General features: G+C 43.6%; 2 protein-coding genes across 3 annotated transcripts in view; one reads left to right on the forward strand and one right to left on the reverse strand.

Annotated features, from left to right (window-relative positions):
* The window catches only part of LOC106561580 (mitochondrial inner membrane protease subunit 2), a 259205-nt gene that overhangs the window by 172459 nt on the left and 64168 nt on the right, over window positions 1-22578 (forward strand).
* On the reverse strand, window positions 945-20234 carry LOC106561516 (leucine-rich repeat neuronal protein 3). 2 transcript variants are annotated; one of them, XM_014125564.2, is made up of 2 exons: window positions 19990-20234; window positions 945-5535 (listed from the first exon to the last, which is right to left on the reverse strand). In XM_014125564.2, the coding sequence occupies exon 2, from the start codon at window positions 5150-5152 to the stop codon at window positions 3035-3037; it is 2118 nt and encodes a 705-aa protein (XP_013981039.1). In that variant the 5' UTR covers window positions 5153-5535; window positions 19990-20234; the 3' UTR covers window positions 945-3034. The 2 variants fall into 2 exon arrangements, with proteins under 2 accessions (XP_013981039.1, XP_045544382.1); XM_045688426.1 differs by lacking the exon at window positions 19990-20234 and adding an exon at window positions 19424-19711.

The raw sequence follows: 22578 nt of genomic DNA on the forward strand, positions 1-22578 counted from the left end.
CTATTTTTATGTCGTAGGCTACTCCAAGCAACGAGCAGGAGGTCTGTCCCAAATACAACATGATAATGGGGCAATATTTCAATATGGGATGATTTCACACAACCTTTTGGAGAAAAAAAATCTCCACAGATTAGGCTATTATCTGGCCAATCAAGTTTCAGATGAATTGGGCATTTTAGAAGTGGAAACATTATGAGAGATATTTGTTTACTTTAACTTGAGGTCATTAGGCTATTCAGATGTTTTCCACAAATGAAAATAAACAACAGCAGAAGACTGCACAAAAACCCTGTCCTCCGTCACTCTCTGTGGCTAAAATGTTCATTTGATTTGCACCACAGCACAGGTTTCAAATTGAGAGTATCTACACCTGCTAATTTAACCGATGTATTGAACTAATATTCTACTTCCTCTGTTGAGTTGTTTGTATTTCTTTAGTTGTTGGGTAAATATTCAAGGATTATACATTTGCCATTCAAGGCTATACACACCTGTATCCCATATTTTCACATAAATCACTGCGTAAAGCTCTGAATTCCCTATGCAAAGAATTTGTCGCCTTCAATGGTAATATCCTAATTACAGATGTGCAATCAACCAAATACTGTTCTGTCCTGGCTGGAAGATGATATTTAAAACGACAATTTATTACTTTGCCTGCTAATTTTCCCAGATCTCCCCATGGCTATCATAATGCAATTACAGTATATCATCTGCTGTCTATTTGTCATACAGGGTGTATTTCCCTGAGAGAATGATCAGTGGGTTAATCATATCTACACAAGAGGGCCGCCCACCAGTGTTTCTACTGTTACTGGTGAGGGATTGGGTGATTTAACACATCCCCTCATTCCAATATTAACTTAATTCACTGAATGATATGGCACCTACATTTTTAACCCCTGTTGATTGACACTGGTGTGCAGAAAACACTGATATCCAAAGGGGTTGAACTTGTTTATTGTTAGGAACAGTTTCTCAGTGCTATTACGGCAAGGAATTTTAACAGTTACAATTCCTTGTAATATGGCACGGTGGGAGTTTATGTGAGCAATACTTAACATATGTAACAGTTTCTTTCCTGTTTTTCTCACCATATTGCGTGCCCCCAGGTGGTGCACAAACAATAACAACAGAAGGGAATATTGCCATCGGGCCTTTATTGTAAAATAGCTTTTTTGCATGTGTGAACATTTTATGAGATATTATTTCCTTTTCTCTGAGTGGATTGCATGTTGACATATCATTTGCTCTCATGTGGGGTTATCTGGAGTTCAAACTAGGTGAACGGAGGAGTAAAAAATGTGTGATGAAACCTCAGTGGAGGTCCTGTCAGTTCTTCTCTGAGAGCTCTCCTTTCAAGTAAGCTACCCTAATGAACCAGGGAATATACTAAAGACTCAAGTTCCCTTAATGAGCATTCTTATCTTGTTGTTATCTTGTTGTGCAATTATCTCACTGTGCAGTCAAATAAAAACATACACACATCTCTAATACCTACAGCAGTACTGTTGTTCCACCTTCAATATATCAAACCTGCACCTTGTCTATCCTGTCCCTGTTCATACTGACTTCTAGCCCTAGTAGACACTTTGTCCTCGTTTTGCGCTCCATTTGTCTCCTTCCCCTCTCGGTGGGTGGCGATAATGTGAAGTGCTTAACAAACGAGCCCAAGAGTTGCTGAGCTGTTCCTGTAATGGCATCCGTGTCTCGCCAGTGTCACGGAGGGAAGGGGCGCACCGCACCGCGCTCCGGTGCTAGCAGCCTCCATGTGTTCTCGCTGACCTATGCACTACCTGTGCTCTAATGGGTCATATTTTAGCTCCCGTGGCGGTGACAAATGGCTCCACTCTAAAAGCCCTGTCCAAGGTGCTGAAACTCAGTTGATATATGGCGGAGTCCCTCTGATAAATGCCCCCATCAGTCCGCATGTGACGCCGATTCATCACCTCTCTGAGGTTTATGTTAGGAATCCATATTGGGTTTTAAATGAAAGAGAATATATTGCAATTCAAAGTCATTGGGTTTCTCTGATGCCACACACACACACACACATATATGAAGTACAGTGTGTAAGTTATATACACACACACTCTCTCTTACTCCCCAGTCATTGCCAAAACACGTCGTCCTGCCTGAGATTGCATTTTAGTAACAATGTTAAAATGTCCGCCTTCAAGGGCAGTCCCAGTAATTGTGTTTGTCTACATCACACTGTTTTCCTTTTGCATGGTTTAGACAGTGATATGAAAAGATTTATGGGATTCATATTTATGAATTATAACATTTTGCATTTCATGGATAGCTGAGTGTTATTGATAAAGGAAGCTTAGATTGTTCCTTTCAGAGCATCCCAATATCGTATTCAGATTGTTCTAAGCAAGTCATCCTTGAAGTTGGGTCTTTCGTAATTACAATTTCAAGTAAGTAAGAGAAAGCATTACATTTCAATTAAAATACAATGTACTTTTTAATGAAAAAAAATTATTTGATCATAAAATTGTTTACATATACACTGTTATTGTCTACTAGTCTAACAAGTTTTGCCAATTATAAACTGTATACGAGTGCTATTTCTTACTTATGGCCCTTGAGGTTTATTTAAACAGCACAGAAAATATTCCTCATTGTGGACCACAAAGACATCTCCACAAGGCGTTATAAAGCACAAGTCAATAACCGAGAGAGAAGACACAGTCTTTGTGCTGTGCTTTTTTGCAGTTGCACTGCATGAATGACCGATCAGTAGCCACGTATATCGCAATCTAGATACCTGTCTGTGCACGTTTTTGCTGCAATGACATAATTGTGTTGTATAAAAGAGTCTGTGGGTCTGGGATTAGCTGGTTACGTATTTATGCGTGAGGGCGCCGGCTTATGGTTCCATCATGTGTTCCAAGTTCCAGGAGTTCCAGAACCCAATGCTCTGTCATTGTCATGAAAAGAGGGCACATGAATCACACATGTCCAACACTCTTTCACCTTGTTTAAAATCCAGAACATTCATTTTCCTGCTCCAAGGCCGTTTCTTTCATTACATGGAGTTGTCTGGCAAGTCTATTACGGTTGCCTTCACCTTGACTCCAGCCACACAGAGTTCTGTAAGAGAAGAGGCGGAGCTGGGGCGGGTGCTAGGACCCAGCATTGACTCAGTTTGGTCCACCATCAACTTCCTGTAAAAGTGTTGGCTTTGCAGAGATGTGTATATGATGGAGCAAGCCACAGCGACCACGATGAAAAGCACAGCACATGCAGCCATCACCACTGTGTCCCACTTCTCACTGCTCTCCACCGTGTAAGCCAGTCCCTTTGTGGTGACATTGACACAGTCCTTGTTGTGTCTGAGCTGCATGCTCGTGACTTCCACACACACCCGGTACTGGGTGGAGGGGTTCAGGTGGGTGAGACGATACACCTTCACATCGGTTGGTACTCTAGCAGTGTATGCCATGGAGGGATGCTTAGCATTTGCCATTGTGAACCACTTTATATTGGATATAAGACCACCGTGAGTATTATCCCAAGACACTGAAACAGAGTTGGGCTGCACTGATCTAACGTCCACATGTAAAGCATTGCCATTATCAGAAGGATGTGGAAAGTATCCATCTACCACCAACAACACAGACTTGAGGTCTGCACCAACAAGATTGTGAGCGACACAGGTGTACAGCCCTGCCTCAAGCATGGTAGTGTCATAGATGTCAAAGGTCCCCTCTGGATGCATGTAGTACTTATCAGACACACTGTTGGGCAGGACTCTGTCCCCGGAGGGGGTGACCCAGTATATCTCTGGCTCCGGCTCTCCGAATGCCCGGCAGTGAAGCGTCACTGAGCTCCTTTTCCCAACGGTGACACGATCTGGGAGGCTCCCGGGCGAGATGAGCGGGAGGCAAATCTCGGTCATCTCTCTGAAGTGGACCTTGCGGACGTGCTGGCCCTGGTACTCCGGCGGATCCACACAGAAGAGGGAATCTGGCTCCATGAAGCGCACGCCGGTCTGGTTCATGTTGATCCAGCGGATGACGCAGTCGCAGCGGATGGGGTTGCTGTGCATGCTAACCTCACGCAGGTTGGGCAGGGAGTCCACGGTGCTGTGGTGAAGAGCGCTGAGGGCATTGCTGTTCAGCATCAGTGTCTCGAGTCTCGGCAACTTGTGGAAGGCATTGGGGTGGATGTAGGAGAGCTTGGGGTTGTTGGTGGCCTCGATCTTGGTCAGCTCTGGAAGATTGTTGAGGGCGAAGCTGTCGATGGACACCAGCACAGGCATGCTGTTGATGCCCAACTCTTTGAGGTGGATCATGTCCACAAAGTCCCCTCTCTGAATCCTCTCGATGGGGTTCTTGTTGAGATCCAGAAACTTCAGGCTCTTGGCTTTCTTCAGAGCGGCTTGTGGCACTCTGTCAAACAGGTTGTCGAAAAATGAAACACTCTCCAGGTTGTCGAGGCCAACCAGAGTTTCATCTGGGATTTCGGAGAGATTCATCCTGGCCAGAACCAAGCTGCGTAGGTTGACCAGGGGCTTGAAGTTCATGTCTGACAATTGGGCGATGGGGTTCTCCCCAATCATCAGGATCTCCAGGCGGGGCAGAGGCTGAAACCACACCCTGTTGATGCCCCTGAGGTGGTTGGAGTTGAGATGGAGCCGCAGGAGCCTCCCTAGCCCTCTAAAAGCACCAGGACTGATGGATGAGATCAGGTTGTGGTTGATGTAGAACTCCTGGAGGTTGGGCAGGGATGGGAGACAGTTGTCTGACAGTGCCTGAACCCAGTTCTCCTCCATGTGCAGTGACAGCAGCTGGGGAAGAGGACCCAGATGGACATCGCTCACAGAGGATATGTTATTCTGGGATAAATCTATCTCTGTGATATTAGCCAGGTAATCCAAAGGTTTCTCAACACTGATGATATTGTTGGTCTGTAACAATAGCACCTGTGTGTCTGAGGGCAGTCTCTCTGGCATTGTTGATAGGCCTAAGTCATTACAGTCCACCGTGGGAGCCTCGGTATAAATAGAGCTTGGAGAGAACCAGGGTCGTATCTCACACCGGCACAATGCAGAACAATGAGCAGCGCCCCCCTCCGAGGCCAGAACAAAGGCTGTCAGAGCTAGCTCCGCTAACAAACAAGCCAAGAACGCAGTCTTCTTCATCTTGGCCCCCTATTACCTTGAACTAGAAATTGGTCCTTATGGAGTCAGCTGTTAGCACTGTTAACTTCACAAATAAAGGCTCATTTGTTACCGCAGTGAGACAGAACGGATTTCTGCTGATGCCTGGTCCCTAAAGCTTTGGCCTTTTTGTAGTCGTTGTCTAGTCCTTGGCAATGAGGAAAGGAGCAGCCTTTCTTCAATTTACACTGTGCCAGGTTGTCAGGCAAGTTGGATGTGTGAAGGTCAATGTATCCTTCAGGAAGTCTGTCGGTGAAGAACAGGGAGGGTTGAGGAGGAACGCTCTGGCTTGGGCTGGGGATGGATCACTCTGTCTTCCATCATTATTATCCTCAATCACAGTCACTCGTCGTGTCAATTTCCATCTGGGGAGAAAAATATCAGAAAAAATACACTCAGTACTACATGGCATTATTGGGAGACTGAGGCATATATTGACATTTAGGAATATTGAGACATATTCTACGCTCGTTTGATTTTATTGCTTTCACTTCGCCATCAAAATTATGAGTTATGATTGACTTGACCTTATATATATTATTTGACAGGTTGGTGGCTAATAAAAGTGCGTCCCAAATGGCACCCTATTTCCTATATAGTGCACTACTTTTGACCAGAGCCTTATGGGCCCTAGTCAAAAGTAGTATAATATAGGAAATATGGTGCTATTTTGGATGCACACAATAGCACTTTGGAGTCACTTAATATCCCTGCAGGGCAAGGGATCTGCCAGAGGATCTGGAATTTTAAACAGCGATTCATATCTTGCTCACAGCAGTAATACAAATCCCCCCAAAACATTTCCCAAAAACTTTGCATCAAGAACAGTTTGAACAGCTAAAACATTGTGAGCCAGAGCCTATCCCAGTTTTACCATACACCCTAATTAGCTACATTTCGTCATCCACCCTAACTCTGCCGTTGTGAACTACGTATTCACATGCACGCAGCAACTGTTGCACTCACACACAACTACCCACGATCACTTCAACTGGAGTATATGACCTCAAGGCAATTCAGATTCTCCCAAAATATCTCTGAAGCTTGCTACAAGTCTTGTTCTGTCTCTTCATCCTCTCCTGCATTATTTATGAGTTGAATCAAAGTGGTTCCTACAGGTGACAGGTCTGTGCCGGGGTTTGCTTATGTCGACTGCACATATTGATGCTTTGATTAATTTGTGACCTTGAGTGCAGAAGCCACGGCTCCGTGTGTGATAGTAGATGAAGCTGTCTGTAAGGCTATAAGAGCAGGGCTGCTGATGAAGACTCCCTATGACAGAGCACCGTGCATATATTAGCTTGTTTATGGCAGTCAGTCAACACACACAGGTGGAATCAAGAGGCAAAAATATTTTTGCTGGTTGTTTCTATTTTTTGTGCCTAATGTTCTTGTGCTCAGCCATCTGTGTAGGACCTGTGTTCAGATTCTGTCCAAGCTGCTCTGTGCCTGATATTATACAGCACGTGTAATATCCACACACATTTGGTGTTTCATTTCTAAGCTATTAAGGTCAAGTGTTGAAATAAATACTTAAGTGTGGTAATGCTAGCTATCATTTGCAACAATCATTTTCAGACTCCTTTATTTCATGGTTTCATACAAGGGAATGGTTTTATTGGCAAGAGATTCCTCCTCGTGGCCCAGGTGGGAGAGGGTGTGTAACCATATTATGTAAATATGTTTTTCACAGTAGATCGAAAAAATATACTTAAAAGAAAACAACCCCCATGCTAATAAGGAGAGCAAGTATTGAATTCTAAACTTAATGAGCGATGCTCTCCTGTTTGCTTCCACGAAGCTCACGCTAATTTCCCTTTTTATTACTTAATGCTAAGAGCCTGTTGTTACTTCACTCACATGCCTTCCGCTCATAATTAGATCAAATGGACGTTTGAGTGGTGGTAAATGTTCTTCCAACATTATGTTAATAAAGTATCTTTAGTTGCGGGAAGAATAGTTGAGATGAGGTGAAGATGTATTGGAAAGCTGCTGCTGTTGCTTTGTGATGCCATTTCAATAGAAAGGCTCATCTCCGACGGGTAGCTAACACTCCTTGCTTGTGTTTAACACGGGTGATAACACCATGCACATGTATAACGTATTGTCTAGTTGTGTTTAATATGGGTGGTGTGCTATCCACTTGTATAACGTATTGTCTAGTTGTGTTTAACATGGGTGATAGCGCCATGCACATGTATAACGTATTGTCTAGTTGTGTTTAATATGGGTGGTGTGCTATCCACTTGTATAACGTATTGTCTAGTTGTGTTTAACATGGGTGATAGCGCCATGCACATGTATAACGTATTGTCTAGTTGTGTTTAATATGGGTGGTGTGCTATCCACTTGTATAACGTATTGTCTAGTTGTGTTTAACACGGGTGGTAACGCCATGCACATGTATATTGTCTAGTTGTGTTTAACATGGGTATTGTCTAGTTGTGTTTAATACAAGTGGTGTGCCATCCACTTGTATAACGTATTGTCAAGTTGTGTTTAACACGGGTGATAATGCCATGCACTATAATATATTTTCTAGTTATTTATCTTATTTAGCTCCCTTAGGGATTTCTTCACCACTTGTGTTTTTGTTTGATATGCTGCAGCTGTATCAGCAGAGCATCCCTTATTTAATGTATAATTTAACCTCTCTCTCTCTCTCTCTCTCTCTCTCTCTCTCTCTCTCTCTCTCTCTCTCTCTCTCTCTCTCTCTCTCTCTCTCTCTCTCTCTCTCTCTCTCTCTCTCTCTCTCTCCCTCTCCCTCTCCCTCTCCCTCTCCCTCTCCCTCTCAAGTAGAAGTTGTGCCTTAGAGGCCAGGAGGTTGTGGTAAGAGGAAACAATTGATTGTGCGATTAAGTCAAGGGGTGTTGACCTCTGTGGACTCATTTGGGCTGAGGAAACAGAGGGATCAGTCCACACACGGCCCGACTCAGCCACCTGCCACTTAGTAGAGAGTGCATTGCATTCCCAAGTCCCAAATGCTACAGTTAGTTACAGTTCAAAGGCAGCACTCTTTTAAAACACCACAAAGAATATAACACATTTACAGAAATCCCATCAAAGACTACAAAAATGGAGTTGTGTTTGTTACTTCTATAAATAGGGAATTAAGATAACAACGCACTGTCACTAGCATGCTAACAAAGAATATCTGGGAAATCAGTATAGCCATATGAATACTTCACAAAAAATGATTGCACTCGCCTATATTTTACCACTTTTAAGTGCTGAATATTGACATTCTCCAAATGGATTAGGGGTGTATGGCAGAAAGGGGGTTGATATACACTACCTTCAAAAGTTTGGGGGCACTTGGAAATGTCCTTGTTTTTTGTCCATTAATTTGGGACAGGGGGCAGTATTTTCACGTATTTGCATATTATTAGTAGATTTGGATAGAAAACACTGAAGTTTCTAAAACTGTTTGAATGATGTCTGTGAGTATAACAGAACTCATATGGCAGGCAAAAACCTGAGAAAAAGTCCAACCAGGAAGTGGGAAATCTGATGTTTGTAGTTTTTCAAGTGATTGCCTATCCAAACTACAGTGTCTGTGGGGTCATTTTGTACTTCCTAAGGCTTCCACTAGATGTCAACAGTCTTTAGAACCTTGTTACATGCTTCTACTGTGAATGGGGAGAGAATAAGAGGTGATTCAACAAGTGGACTAGGCTGAGGCCAATGAGTTGTTTACTGCGCCGTCACACAGGCGCACCGTTCCTTATTTTTCCTCTGTAATGAATACGCTATTGTCCGATTGGAATATTATCGAAGATTTATGATAAAAAAAGACCCTAAGGATTGATTGTAAACATCGTTTGACATGTTTCTATGAACGGTAACGGAACTTTTTTTACTTTTCATCTAGGGTTTTGCGCTCGCACATTGTGCCTTTGGAATAGTGATCTGAACGCGTAAACAAAACGGAGGTATTAGGACATAAATTATGGACTTTATCGAACCAATGAAAATTTATTGTGGAAATGGGAGTCCTGGGAGTGCATTCCGACGAAGATCAGCAAAGGTAAGTGAAGATTTATAATACTATTTCTGAGTTTTGTTGACACCAGAACTTGGCGGGTAACTGTATAGCTTGCTTTGATGGCTGAGCTCTGTACTCAGAATATTGAACAATGTGCTTTCGCCGTAAAGCTGTTTTGAAATCTGACACAGCGGTTGAATTAACTTCTAGTCAACAGCCAGTGGAATCGCGTGGCGCGAAAAACAAATACCTCAAAAATGCTCTAACTTCAATTTACTATTATACACCATTTTAAAGACAATACTCTCGTTAATCTAACAACATTGTCCGATTTCAAAAAGGCTTTACAGCGAAAGCAAAACATTAGATTATGTCAGGAGAGTACCCTGCCAAAAATAATCACACAGCCATTTTCAAAGCAAGCATATATGTCACAAAAACCAAAACCACAGCTAAATGCAGCACTAACCTTTGATGATCTTCATCAGATGACACTCCTAGGACATTATGTTATACAATACATGCATGTTTTGTTCAATCAAGTTCATATTTATATAAAAAACAGCTTTTTACATTAGCATGTGATGTTCAGAACTAGCATACCCACTGAAAACTTCTGGTGAATTTACTAAATTACTCATGATAAACGTTGACAAAATACATAACAATTATTTTAAGAATTATAGATACAGAACTCTTTTATGCAAATGCTATGTCAGATTTTAAAATAGCTTTTCGGCGAAAGCACATTTTGCAATATTCTGAGTACATAGCTCGGCCATCACAGGCTAGCTAATTTGACACCCACCAAGTTTGGGGCTCACTAAACTCAGAATTACTATTAGAAAAATTGGATTACCTTTGCTGTTCTTCGTCAGAATGCACTCCCAGGACTTCTACTTCAACAACAAATGTTGTTTTGGTTCCAAATAATCCATAGTTATATTCAAATACCTCCGTTTTGTTCGTGCGTTCAGGTCACTGTCTGAAGGGTAACGCGCGAGCGCATTTCGTGACAAGAAATTTCAAAATATTCCATTACTGTACTTCGAAGCATGTCAAACGCTGTTTAAAATCTATTTTTATGCTATTTTTCTCGTAAAATAGTGATAATATTCCAACCGGGCAACGTTGTATTCATTCAAAGGCTGAAAGAAAAAAATGGAGAATTCTTGTGAACGCGCATCTCAGTCTCACTGTCCCCAGGCTGACCACTTACAAACTCTGCTGCTGTACTTTGCCCAGAGACACCCCATTCCACTTTCTAGCGGCTTTAGAGAGCCAATGGAAGCCTTAGAAAGTGTCACGTTACAGCACAGATGCTGTATTTTTGATAGAGATGCAACAGAAGGACAACAAATTGTCAGACAGGGCACTTCCTGTATGGAATCTTCTCAGGTTTTGGCCTGCCATATGAGTTCTGTTATACTCACAGACACCATTCAAACAGTTTTAGAAACTTTAGAGTGTTTTCTATCCAAATCTACTAATTATATGCATATTCTCGTTTCTGGGCAAGAGTAGTAACCAGTTTAAATCGGGTATGTTTTTTATCCGGCCATGAAATTACTGCCCCCTAGCCACAACAGGTTAAGGAGAAGTGTATCTATAATTCTTTCAATAACTATTGTATATTTTATCAACGTTTATGATGAGTATTTCTGTAAATTGATGTGCTCATTCACCGGAAGTTTTGGAGGCAAAACATTTTCTGAACATCACGCGCCAATGTAAAATGGGGTTTTTGGATATAAATATGAACTTTATCGAACAAAATATACATGTATTGTGTAACATGAGTCCTGGAAGTGTCATCTGATGAAGATCGTCAAAGGTTAGTGATTCATTTTAGCTGTATTTCTGGTTTTTGTGATGCCTCTCCTTGCTTGGAAAATGGCTGTGTGGTTTTTCTTGTCTAGGTGCTGTACTAACATAATCTAATGCTATGCTTTCGCCGTAAAGCCTTTTTGAAATCGGACAATGTGGTTGGATTAACGAGAAGTTTAACTTTAAAATGGTGTAAAATAGTTGTATGTTCAAGAAATTTGAATTATGAGATTTTTGTTGTTTTGTATTTCGCGCCCTGCTATTCCATTGGCTGTTGGCGAGGGGTCACGCTGGCGGAACGGGGTTCCGGTAGCGGAACGTCTGTCCTTAACAGGTTTTAAAATAACATCAAATTGATCAGAAATACAGTGTAGACATTGTTAATGTTGTAAATGACTATTGTAGCTGGAAATGGCAGATTTTTTTATGGAATATCTACAGAAGCGTACAGAGGCCCATTATCAGCAACCATCACTCCTGTGTTCCAATTGCACATTGTATTAGCTAATCCAAGTTTATCATTTTAAAAGGCTAATTGATTATTAGAAAACCCTTTCGCAATTATGTTAGCACAGCTGAAAACTGTTGTTCTGATTAAAGAAGCATTAACTTCTATGGGCTAGGTGGGACACAGCCAGTGAAATATCAGGGCGGCAAATTGAAAAACAACAAAATGTCATAATTCAACTTTCTCAAACATACAACTATTTTACACCATTTTAAAGATAAACTTCTCCTTAATCTAACCACATTGTCCGATTTCAAAAAGTCTTTCCAGCGAAAGCAAAACATTAGATTATGTTAGGAGAGTACATAGACAACAATTATCACACAGCCATTTTCCAAGCAAGGACATTGCCAGCATCCCGGAGTCCCCTCTTCAATGTTGATGTTGAGACTGGTGTTTTGCGGGTACTATTTAATGAAGCTGCCAGTTGAAGACTTGTGAGGCGTCTGTTTCTCAAACTAGACACTCTAATGTACTTGACCTCTTGCTCAGTTGTGCTCCGGGTCCTCTTTCTATTCTGGTTAGAGCCAGTTTGCGTTGCTCTTTGAAAGGAGTAGTACACAGCGTTTTGTACAAGATCTTCAGTTTCCTGGCAATTTCTCGCATGGAATAGCCTTCATTTCTCAGAACAAGAATAGGCTGACGAGTTTCAGAAGAAGGTTCTTTGTTTCTGGCCATTTTGAGCCTGTAATCGAACCCACAAATGCTGATGCTCCAGATACTCAACTAGTCTAAAGAAGGACAGTTTTATTGCTTCTCTAATCAGAACAACAGTTTTCAGCTGTGCTAACATAATTGCGAAAGGGTTTTCTAATGATCAATTAGCCACTTAAAATTATAAACTTGGATTAGCTAACGCAACGTGCCATTACAACCCAGGAGTGATAGTTGCTGATAATGGTCTTCTGTACGCCTATAGAAATATTACATTAAAAATCAGTCGTTTCCAGCTACAATAGTCATTTACAACATTAACAATCTCTACACTGTATTTCTGATCAATTTGATGTTATTTTAATGGACAAAAATATTGCTTTTCTTTCAAAAACAAGGACATTTCTACGTTATTTTTATTTATTTCACCTTTATTTAACCAGGTAGGCAAGTTGAGAACAAGTTCTCATTTACAATTGCGACCTGGCCAAGATAAAGCAAAGCAGTTCGACAACATACAACAACACAGAGTTACACATGGAGTAAAACAAATATACAGTCAATAATACAGTAGAAAAATAAGTCTATGTACAATGTGAGCAAATGAGGTGAGATAAGCGAGGTAAAGGCAAAAAAAAGTCCATGGTGGCAAAGTAATTACAATATAGCAAGTAAAACACTAGAATGGTAGATTTGTAGTAGAAGAAAGTGCAAAGTAGAAAAAGAGTTAATGGGGTGCAAAGGATCAAAATAAAATAAATAAATACAGTAGGGGAAGAGGTAGTTGTTTGGGCTAAATTATAGATGGGCTATGTACAGGTGCAGTGATCTGTGAGCTGATCTGAGAGCTGGTGCTTAAAGCTAGTGAGGGAGATAACTGTTTCCAGTTTCAGAGATTTTTGTAGTTCGTTCCAGTCATTGGCAGCAGAGAACTGGAAAGAGAGACGGCCAAAGGAGGAATTGGCTTTGAGGGTGACCAGAGAGATATACCTGCTGGAGCGCGTGCTACAGGTGGGTGCTGCTATAGTGACCAGTGAGCGGAGATAAGGTGGTACTTTACCTAGCAGGGTCTTGTAGGTGACCTGGAGCCAGTGGGTTTGGCGACGATTATGAAGCGAACGCCAGCCAACGAGAGCGTACAGGTCGCAGTGGTGGGTAGTATATGGGGCTTTGGTGACAAAACGGATGGCACTGTGATAGACTGCATCCAGTTTGTTGAGTAGGGTATTGGAGGCTATTTTGTAAATGACATCGCCAAAGTCGAGGATCGGTAGGATGGTCAGTTTTACGAGGGTATGTTTGGCAGCATGAGTGAAGGATGCTTTGTTGCGAAATAGGAAGCCAATTCTTGATTTAACTTTGGATTGGAGATGTTTGATGTGAGTCTGGAAGGAGAGTTTACAGTCTAACCAGACACCTAGGTATTTGTAGTTGTCCCGAATATTCTAAGTGAGAACCGTCCAGAGTAGTGATGCAGGACAGGCGTGCAGATGCAGGCAGCGATCGGTTGAAGAGCATGCATTTAGTTTTACTTGTATTTAGGAGCAGTTTGGGGCCACGGAAGGAGAGTTGTATGGCATTGAAGCTCGTCTGGAGGGTTGTTAACACAGTGTCCAAAGAAGGGCCAGAAGTATACAGAATGATGTCGTGTGCGTAGAGATGGATCAGAGACTCACCAGCAGTAAGAGCGACATCATTGATGTATACAGAGAAAAGAGTTGGCCCAAGATTGAACCCTGTGGCACCCCCATAGAGACTGCCAGAGGTCCGGACAACAGGCCCTCCGATTTGACACACTGAACTCTATCAGAGAAGTAGTTGGTGAACCAGGCGATGCAATCATTAGAGAAACCAAGGCTATTGAGTCTGCCGATGAGGATGTGGTGATTGACAGTGTGGGGGCGGGGGTGTGGGGGCTGTGGTGTGGGGGCTGTGCTTTGGCAAAGTGGGTGGGGTTATATCCTGCCTGTTTTGGCCCTGTCCGGGGGTATCATCGGATGGGGCCACAGTGTCTTCTGATCCCTCCTGTCTCAGCCTCCAGTATTTATGCTGCAGTAGTTTATGTGTCGGGGGGCTAGGGTCAGTCTGTTACATCTGGAGTATTTCTCTTGTCTTATCCGGTGTCCTGTGTGAATTTAAATATGCTCTCTCTATTTCTCTCTTTCTCTCTTTCTGTCTTTCTCTCGGAGGACCTGAGCCCTAGGACCATGCCTCAGGACTACCTGGCATGATGACTCCTTGCTGTCCCCAGTCCACCTGGCCGTGCTGCTGCTCCAGTTTCAACTGTTCTGCCTGCGGCTATGGAACACTGACCTGTTCACCGGACGTGCTTGATGCACCCTCGACAACTACTATGATTATTATTATTTGACCATGCTGGTCATTTATAAACATTTTAACATCTTGACCATGTTCTGTTATAATATCCACCCTGCACAGCCAGAAGAGGACTGGCCACCCCTCATAGCCTGGTTCCTCTCTAGGTTTCTTCCTAGGTTTTTGGCCTTTCTAGGGAGTTTTTCCTAGGGAGTTTTTCCTAGCCACTGTGCTTCTTTCACATGCATTGCTTGCTGTTTGGGGTTTTAGGCTGGGTTTCTGTACAGCACTTTGAGATATCAGCTGATGTACGAAGGGCTATATAAATAAATTTGATTTGATTTTTGATTTGATGACAGAGTCGAAAGCTTTGGCCAGGTCAATGAAAACGGCAGCACGGTATTGTTTCTTATCGATGGCGGTTACGATATCGTTTAGGACCTTGAGCGTGGCTGAGGTGCACCCATGACCAGCTCTGAAACCAGATTGCATAGCGGAGAAGGTGCGGTGGGATTCAAAATGGTCGGTAATCTGTTTGTTGACTTGGCTTTCGAAGACCTTCAAAAGGCAGGGTAGGATGGATATAGGTCTATAGCAATTTGGGTCAAGTGTCCCCTCCTTTGAAGAGCGGGATAACAGCAGCTGCTTTCCAATCTATGGGAATCTCAGACGACACGAAAGAGAGGTTGAAAAGGCTAGTAATAAGGGTTGCAATAATTTCGGCAGATCATTTTAGAAAGAAAGGGTCCAGATTGTCTAGCCCGGCTGATTTGTAGGGGTCCATATTTTGCAGCTCTTTCAGAACTTTAGCTGAATGGATTTGGGAGAAGGAGAAATGGGGAAGGCTTGGGCGAGTAGCTGTGGGGGGTGCAGTGCTGTTGACTGCAGTAGGGGTAGCCAGGTGGAAAGCATGGCCAGCCGTAAAGAAATGCTTATTGAAATTCTCAATTATAGTGGGTTTATCGGTGGTGACAGTGTTTCCTATCCTCAGTGCAGTGGGCAGTTGGGAGGAGGTGTTCTTATTCTCCATGGACTTTACAATGTCCCAGAACTTTTTTGAATTTGTGTTGCAGGAAGCAAATTTCTGCTTGAAAAAGCTAGCCTTAGCTTTTCTAACTGCCTGTGTATATTGGTTTCTAACTTCCCTGAAAAGTTGCATATCACGGGGGCTGTTTGATGCTAATGCAGAACGCCATAGGATGTTTTTGTGTTGGTTAAGGGCAGTCAGGTCTGGGGAGAACCAAGGGCTATATATGTTCCTGGTTCTACATTTCTTGAATGGGGCATGCTTTTTTAAGATGGTGAGGAAGGCATTTAAAAAAAAATAACCAGGCATCCTCTACTGACGGGATGAGGTCAATATCCTTCCAGGATACCAGGGCCAGGTCAATTAAAAAGGCTTGCTCGCTGAAATGTTTCAGGGAGCGTTTGACAGTGATGAGTGGAGGTCGTTTGACTGCGGACCCATTACGGAGTGACCCCAACTTTGTGAACGGTAGCGTACCTAACATATTAGTGTCCTTTTTCATACAGTGAAACAGACTCTGTACCAGATGAGAGTCCACAGGCCACAGCGCAGTGTGTTCTTTCCCTCCACCTCCTAATGTAGTAGACATGTCATAAAGTGGTTCCAATCCACCATGTTTTATTCACCAGCTAGTCAGGCAGCGAGTGACGAGCATGCTGCAGCTACAGTATACAGGGGAAAGGATGTGATGTGCAGCGCGCCACCGCGCCAAGGGGAAGTGACACCCTGACATTCTGCCACATTAATATACCATGGTATTGTGACAGATCTTACTGGTCTTGATGTTGTTGAGCCTAATGAATCTTTGGACGTTAATAGCTTTTTAAACTACGGAATGAAAAGTTGCTCTGTTGCTAACTCCATCTCTTTAACGTTAATGTGAAAATTAGAATGTTGATGAATGAATGTGCACTGTCTGATACATGTCATGTTACTTCTCAAAGAAATGTGACAGAATTGGGTTAGAGTGCACCGGTTGGGGTAGAGTAGACAGACAAAACAAAGCATGTGTACTTAAAAACAGGTATGTACTAGAGGCAGTGTGATATAGAAAATGGAGGATGGAAATAGTGGCCATTTAAAAGCTGCTGGGGACTAAGTGGTGTTTTATTTGTGCATTTACAGTAGCCCAGTATAGCAACACATCTCTTAACACAGTCTTTTAAATCGGTGCCAGATGTCCAATTCAGTCACATCCTCCACTTTCTCTCGAAAAGCATTAAATGTGCCACCACTTTGTGACGCATCAGTAGAGTTGTTGACTTTTCTGTTTAGTATCAGTCCTGTAGTTTGGAGGGGAGGGGTGGTGAGGGGGTGGGAGGTGAGGTGATGGGGTGGGAAGTGAGGTGTGATGAGGGGGGAAAGGTGAGGTGGGGTGGGAGGTGAGGTAAGGGGGGTGGGGGAGGAGAGGTGAGGGGAGAGAGGTGAGTGGGTGAGTGGGAGGAGAGGAGAGATGGTGGGAGGAGGGGAGGTGAAGGGATCGGAGGAGGGGAGGTGAGGGGATCGGAGGAGGGGAAGTGAGGGGATCGGAGGAGGGGAAGTGAGGGGATCGGAGGAGGGGAAGTGAAGGGATCGGAAGAGGGGAGGTGAAGGGATCGGGGGAGGGGAGGTGAAGGGATCGGAGGAGGGGAGGTGAAGGGATCGGAGGAGGGGAGGTGAAGGGATCGGAGGAGGGGAAGTAAAGGGATCGGAAGAGGGGTGGTGAAGGGATCGGAGGAGGGGAGGTGATGGGATCAGAGGAGGGGAGGTGGGGTGAGGAAAATGGAGTGATGTAAGTGCCCCTCTCTTCTATTGCCGCCCCCGCCCCCCCCCCACACCTCTTTTTATTGATTTACCATTAAATCTATCCAAGCTAAATCTGTCCTTTCAACGTGACCTGCTCCCTCGTGTTCCCTATAGCGCTACAGGCTACAATATCACCCTATAGCGCTACAGGCTACAATATCACCCTATAGCGCTACCTGCTACAATATCACCCTTTAGCGCTACCTGCTACAATATGACAGTCTGCTACATGTTGTCATTGCTGCCTGAGCAGCCCACCATGAAAGCCTGCATTAGTTATGCTAGCACCGTGCCTGTCATTAGCATTAGCTGTATGGCTACATTCATTAGGCCAACCCACTGTGTGGTAGCCATGCATAATGACATCCCCCTTGCATCTGTTCAACGCCGCCTGCAAATAAACAGCAATTTAACAATTAATTAGGGATCGATGTTAAGCTGTCAACTCCCCCAGGCTTCCTACCAATCCCCTCCTCCTCCTCCTACCTACCCTCTCTCATATGGTCTACTGTCATACACACACACACACACACACACACACACACACACACACACACACACACACACACACACACACACACACACACACAGGTATGGTATTCATGTAAACATGACCTGCCTGTTGATTTACAATGTTATTTGTAAGTATGCACCATATAAAATGAGTTTTGCAGGGTACAGTGAACTCGCCACACACATTTTTCACTATGGATTAATCTATCACTATCACAGCTCATTGCATAAATACCTAATGTAATACTTTAACTGGTAAAGCATGGGGTGTTAGCTGTCAACATGCCCTTTTCCACAGGCTCAGGTAGGACTAGTTCTGCTGTTCTAACTGTAAAATGCATGGGATTTACTTTGAACAAAAACAGTGTTTCAGAATCTGAGTCATACTGTATATGCTGGGAATGCGTTTTTCCAGTGTATCAAATCAATCTTTGTTCATCCCTTGAATCCATGTGCTACGGTACACTGATATTCTCATAGTGGGGATTTTGTAGGTAGGTTGTGTGGCGTGGTTTTCATTTGACTCTTTATTGAGCGAGGATAGGATTGGAAGGAAGTTTTCACCCCTAAAAAATACAAAATTGAGCTAAGTCTGTCTAAGGTATGTTATACACAGGAGTTTGAGGTTGGCTTGTGAATCTTAAGTCAAGATTTTAGTGACAAACAGAAACCGTCTGCTTATCATAAATAATTCATGTTTGATAGTAATGCTATTTCACATTATTGATATTAATTAGCCTGCTGAATTATTTTTTTTTGATAGAGTAAATAGTGTCTTTTGAGAGATGCAGCCATTGTTAATGCATGGAATGGTGTTGAGTGTGAGGTACAGAATCTTGTAGTGATCTATTCCTCTCAAACTTTGTTTCTGTACAACCAGTCAGTGTGCTTTGCTTTAGTGATGTCTGCAGAGTGACATCACAGATTCAACGTGTACACTTTCACTTTTTGTCTAAAGCACCAGTACTGCTTTCTCTTGTGGATTCATCACTCCAGTCCCCACCAGTCTGCATAGAGAACCTTGGGAAAGCAGAAGGACCATAGAAGAGGACTATATGACGACTGCCTCTTTAAATCTGTTCGTAGCCAGGCTATTCAGCATGATATTGGTGCATTTTTTGCATAGAAATAGAATATTTTATGCATAATTAGGCTAGTTCTTGAAAACAGAATGATGCAGTCATCTTTCTGACCCCGATTTAGTAGCTAACATTGTGACTGTGCTGAATGAGGTCTGCTGCTCACTAAAAATGCCTCAGTGTGACGTTGTTTAATTATGAACAAGCCCTAAATGCAGCCGGGTGATGGGAGATGGCGAGAAAGAACGAGGAAGATGAGCTGAGGTGAAAGAGAGTGAGAGAGAGATGGAGAGACGGGGGGGTGTTGTTCTGGTAAATTAGGCAGGCAGTGGTGGGAATGTATTTTTCCTCTGGTTAGAGGAGAGTTCTCCACAGCCCAGCACTCCAGCTCTGTCTCACCTGGATTCCTTAAAGATGCGGACCAATCCTAAATAAATCCTCTTTGAAAACCTCTATGTTCGTCCTCTTGGCACACACAGTCAAATAGTGTCCAACTGTAAACGCATACAGTACTTATGTGTTATGATCCATCAGTAAAAACGGAAAGGGGTCTCTTTACCTTGGGCTTATTACTGGTTTACCTCGTTGAGTTCTGGTCTTTTCTACTGATGGCAGATTCCCTGACTTGTCTTCTTTTCTGTTCTATCCCTGACAGACACACAGAGGCGAGTATACTTCAGTTTTGATATTTTTCTCAGATGTACCTGTAGAGTGATGCTGCCGAGATAACACCGCCTTCATTCCGCTCCAGCCTGAAAACCACAAATCTCTCTCACCACTTTCAAAATACACCCTGATGCCAATAACAGGCAGTTCCTTCTCTGAAACCTCTGCAGCCTACATATTCATCCAAACGTTTCCTTAAGCAGCAATGACAAAAGCCTGTGTTGGACTCCTCAGCCTTTCATTTCCTCAATTCAACCCCCCACCCCCTCCCGCCGGCCAAGCCTCCCACATAACTGCAGGCTGTGCCTTCTGCCTTCTTGGCTGCTAACTCCCTCCACACAGACACAGGTTCAGCTCAAGGACTACCGCATTGTCACACTGAAAACCAACCCTCTACCACCCCAACCAAACACACATGCCTCATACACACATAGGACAGAGAGATGGATAGAAACTTACCAGTGGGAGGTAGTCCCTTCACACACTATATGGACCAGCAGCAGGTATTCCCCTCATGCCTGGAACCCACATGCTTTAGAGCAGCAGTCCAGCATGACAGTGTGAGACTCAGATCACAGCAGGTTTTTCATGTGTATTTCCAAGAACATGCGTCTTCTTCTCCTTTCGTCGCTAGAGAGGCAGAGAGAGAGAGAGAGCGAAACAGGAGAGGGAGGGAGAGATGGGTAGCTCCAGCTCTAAAACCGTTCCACTGTGTGTGTGTGTGTGTGAGAGAGAGAGAGAGAGAGGCAGAGGGAGGGAGAGAGAGAGAAAAACAGGAGAGGGGAGGGAGAGATAGGTAGCTCCAGCTCTGATACCGTTCCACTGTGTGTGTGTGTGTGTGTGTGTGTGTGTGTGTGTGTGTGTGTGTGTGTGTGTGTGTGTGTGTGTGTGTGTGTGTGTGTGTGTGTGTGTGTGTGTGTGTGTGTGTGTGTGTGTGTGTGTGTGTGTGTGTGTGTTAGAGAGAAGCTGAGAGAGAGGCAGAGAAAGGCTCTCTTGGTTGTGTGTGTGTGTGTGTGTGTGTGTGTGTGTGTGTGTGTGTGTGTGTGTGTGTGTGTGTGTGTGTGTGTGTGTGTGTGTGTGTGTGTGTGTGTGTGTGTGTGTGTGTGAGTGTGTGTCTTTTCTTGCTAAAGATGCTGGGTGCAGAGCAGAGCGTTCGGGTGGGGGCTGTTCTCTGTCTATCCCTCCTTTTCTCCAGCGCAGTTAGAGAGCAGATCACTCAGCTGATCAACCATCACTATGCTCCGGTGCTGCCAGCTCCACCGTCATTAATAACACATACACACATACACACACAGTCCAATCCCTCTTCAGATCGCAGGCTCTGTTCTTGGAGCTGCTGGTAATTCTGATTGGCTGAGTGGGCTGTCAATCAGTCATGATCCCCTGTATCCCTGAGGACGAAGGAGGGAGGAAGAGACCAAATGTGTGTGTATGTGTGGGAGAGAGTAGGAGGAACGGAGTGACAGAGAGAGTGTGTATGTGTCTGTGTGTTTGTTAAAGAGAGAGTGATAGAGGGAGACTGAGTGAGAGAACATGGGAGGAGGGATGGCGAATGGATGTGGCTTCTTATTAAGACTGGCATTTCGGTTTTGAATCTCCGGGAGATTTGAAGGCAGCGTTTAACAAAGTGCGGTTTCTGCAGGTCATTATTCAATGCCTTTGTGTCCCTCATTTGGCCAGACACTCTGAACTGAACACCTTTGTACCTCTGGCTCCCTGGTACCCTCACAGTCATACATCTGTGGCTGGAATAGAAGCCCATAAGTTTTGATAATTACAATGCTATTGATCATGGCCTTGAACAGCACACCCAAGCGAGAGAGAAAATAATTACATATCTTTTCTATATTACCCAATTATTAAACTTATTTTGTATCCGGAATGTGGATGCCATTGCTTTGTATTTCCTCAAAAAGGACAGTCATTGTCGATGTCAAAGTTAATCTTGTTCTCTGTTGGCTACGCAGAAGTAGTTTGTTGCTTGGCAAAGGAGGTCATTGCAGTGTTGTTATTCTGAGTATAAATACAGTAAAGTACACACACTAAAGGGTAAAACAAATGTGGTTTTTTTTACACAACCGCAAACTTCCAGGAGTAGGACATTCAAGGAGTTGGTCTGATGGTGCCCTCTGATGTCATCGGCCTCCCCCTTGCTTGAGGAACAATAGAGGAGCTTGTGCTGTGTCATGAGGATACCTGGATCACCTATTGAGATGTTCAGGTGTTAAATGAGCTGAAAAGGAGACTGGAGTAGGACTTGAAGGGTTAATTAGAAACAAAGTGAACGATCTTTCTCTACCATGGGCTGTGGATGAGCATAGTGCTGCTACTGTTTGTTTGTGTTCCGCTGTGTTGTGAGGTTCACTTGCTGAGAAATGGAGAGGAAAGAGAGGGAAGACAGTGATATGAGGGGAGGAGTGAGATCCTGGTACCTGAACCCTACACAATATTCACTGCAGTATAGGACATTTATGTCTGCTGCTGGGGAGGTACACTGATTCTAGTTCTGTCTACTGTTGTGAATAGGGTCTTTTTTACGTACTTTTTATTGAAGAGTAGACTAGAGTAAATAGGGTCGCTTTACAGTACAGACGTAAAAGACATAAAACTTGTATTTATTTTTCTTCTCTGTGTATTTGGTGATCATGGTTTTATTTTTATTATGATCTCATAGCTGTATCTTTATCAAATATATTTATTGATGTAATTTATTGTGTGTGTTCCAGATATCCTGGTGGTCCCAGCGCGCACGACCCACGTGGAGTTCCAGGTCTCCGGCAGCCTCTGGAACTGCCGGTCTGCAGCCAACAAGGCTGAGTTCATCTCAGCCTATGCTACCCTCCAGTCCCTAGACTTCCTGGCGCTGACGGAAACATGGATTACCACAGATAACACTGCTACTCCTACTGCTCTCTCTTCGTCTGCCCACGTGTTCTCGCATACCCCTAGAGCATCGAGCCAGCGGGGTGGTGGCACTGGAATCCTCATCTCTCCCAAGTGGACATTCTCTCTTTCTCCCCTGACCCATCTGTCCATCTCCTCATTTGA

Source organism: Salmo salar, chromosome ssa10, assembly GCF_905237065.1.
Source record: "Salmo salar chromosome ssa10, Ssal_v3.1, whole genome shotgun sequence".
NCBI lineage: Eukaryota > Metazoa > Chordata > Actinopteri > Salmoniformes > Salmonidae > Salmo > Salmo salar.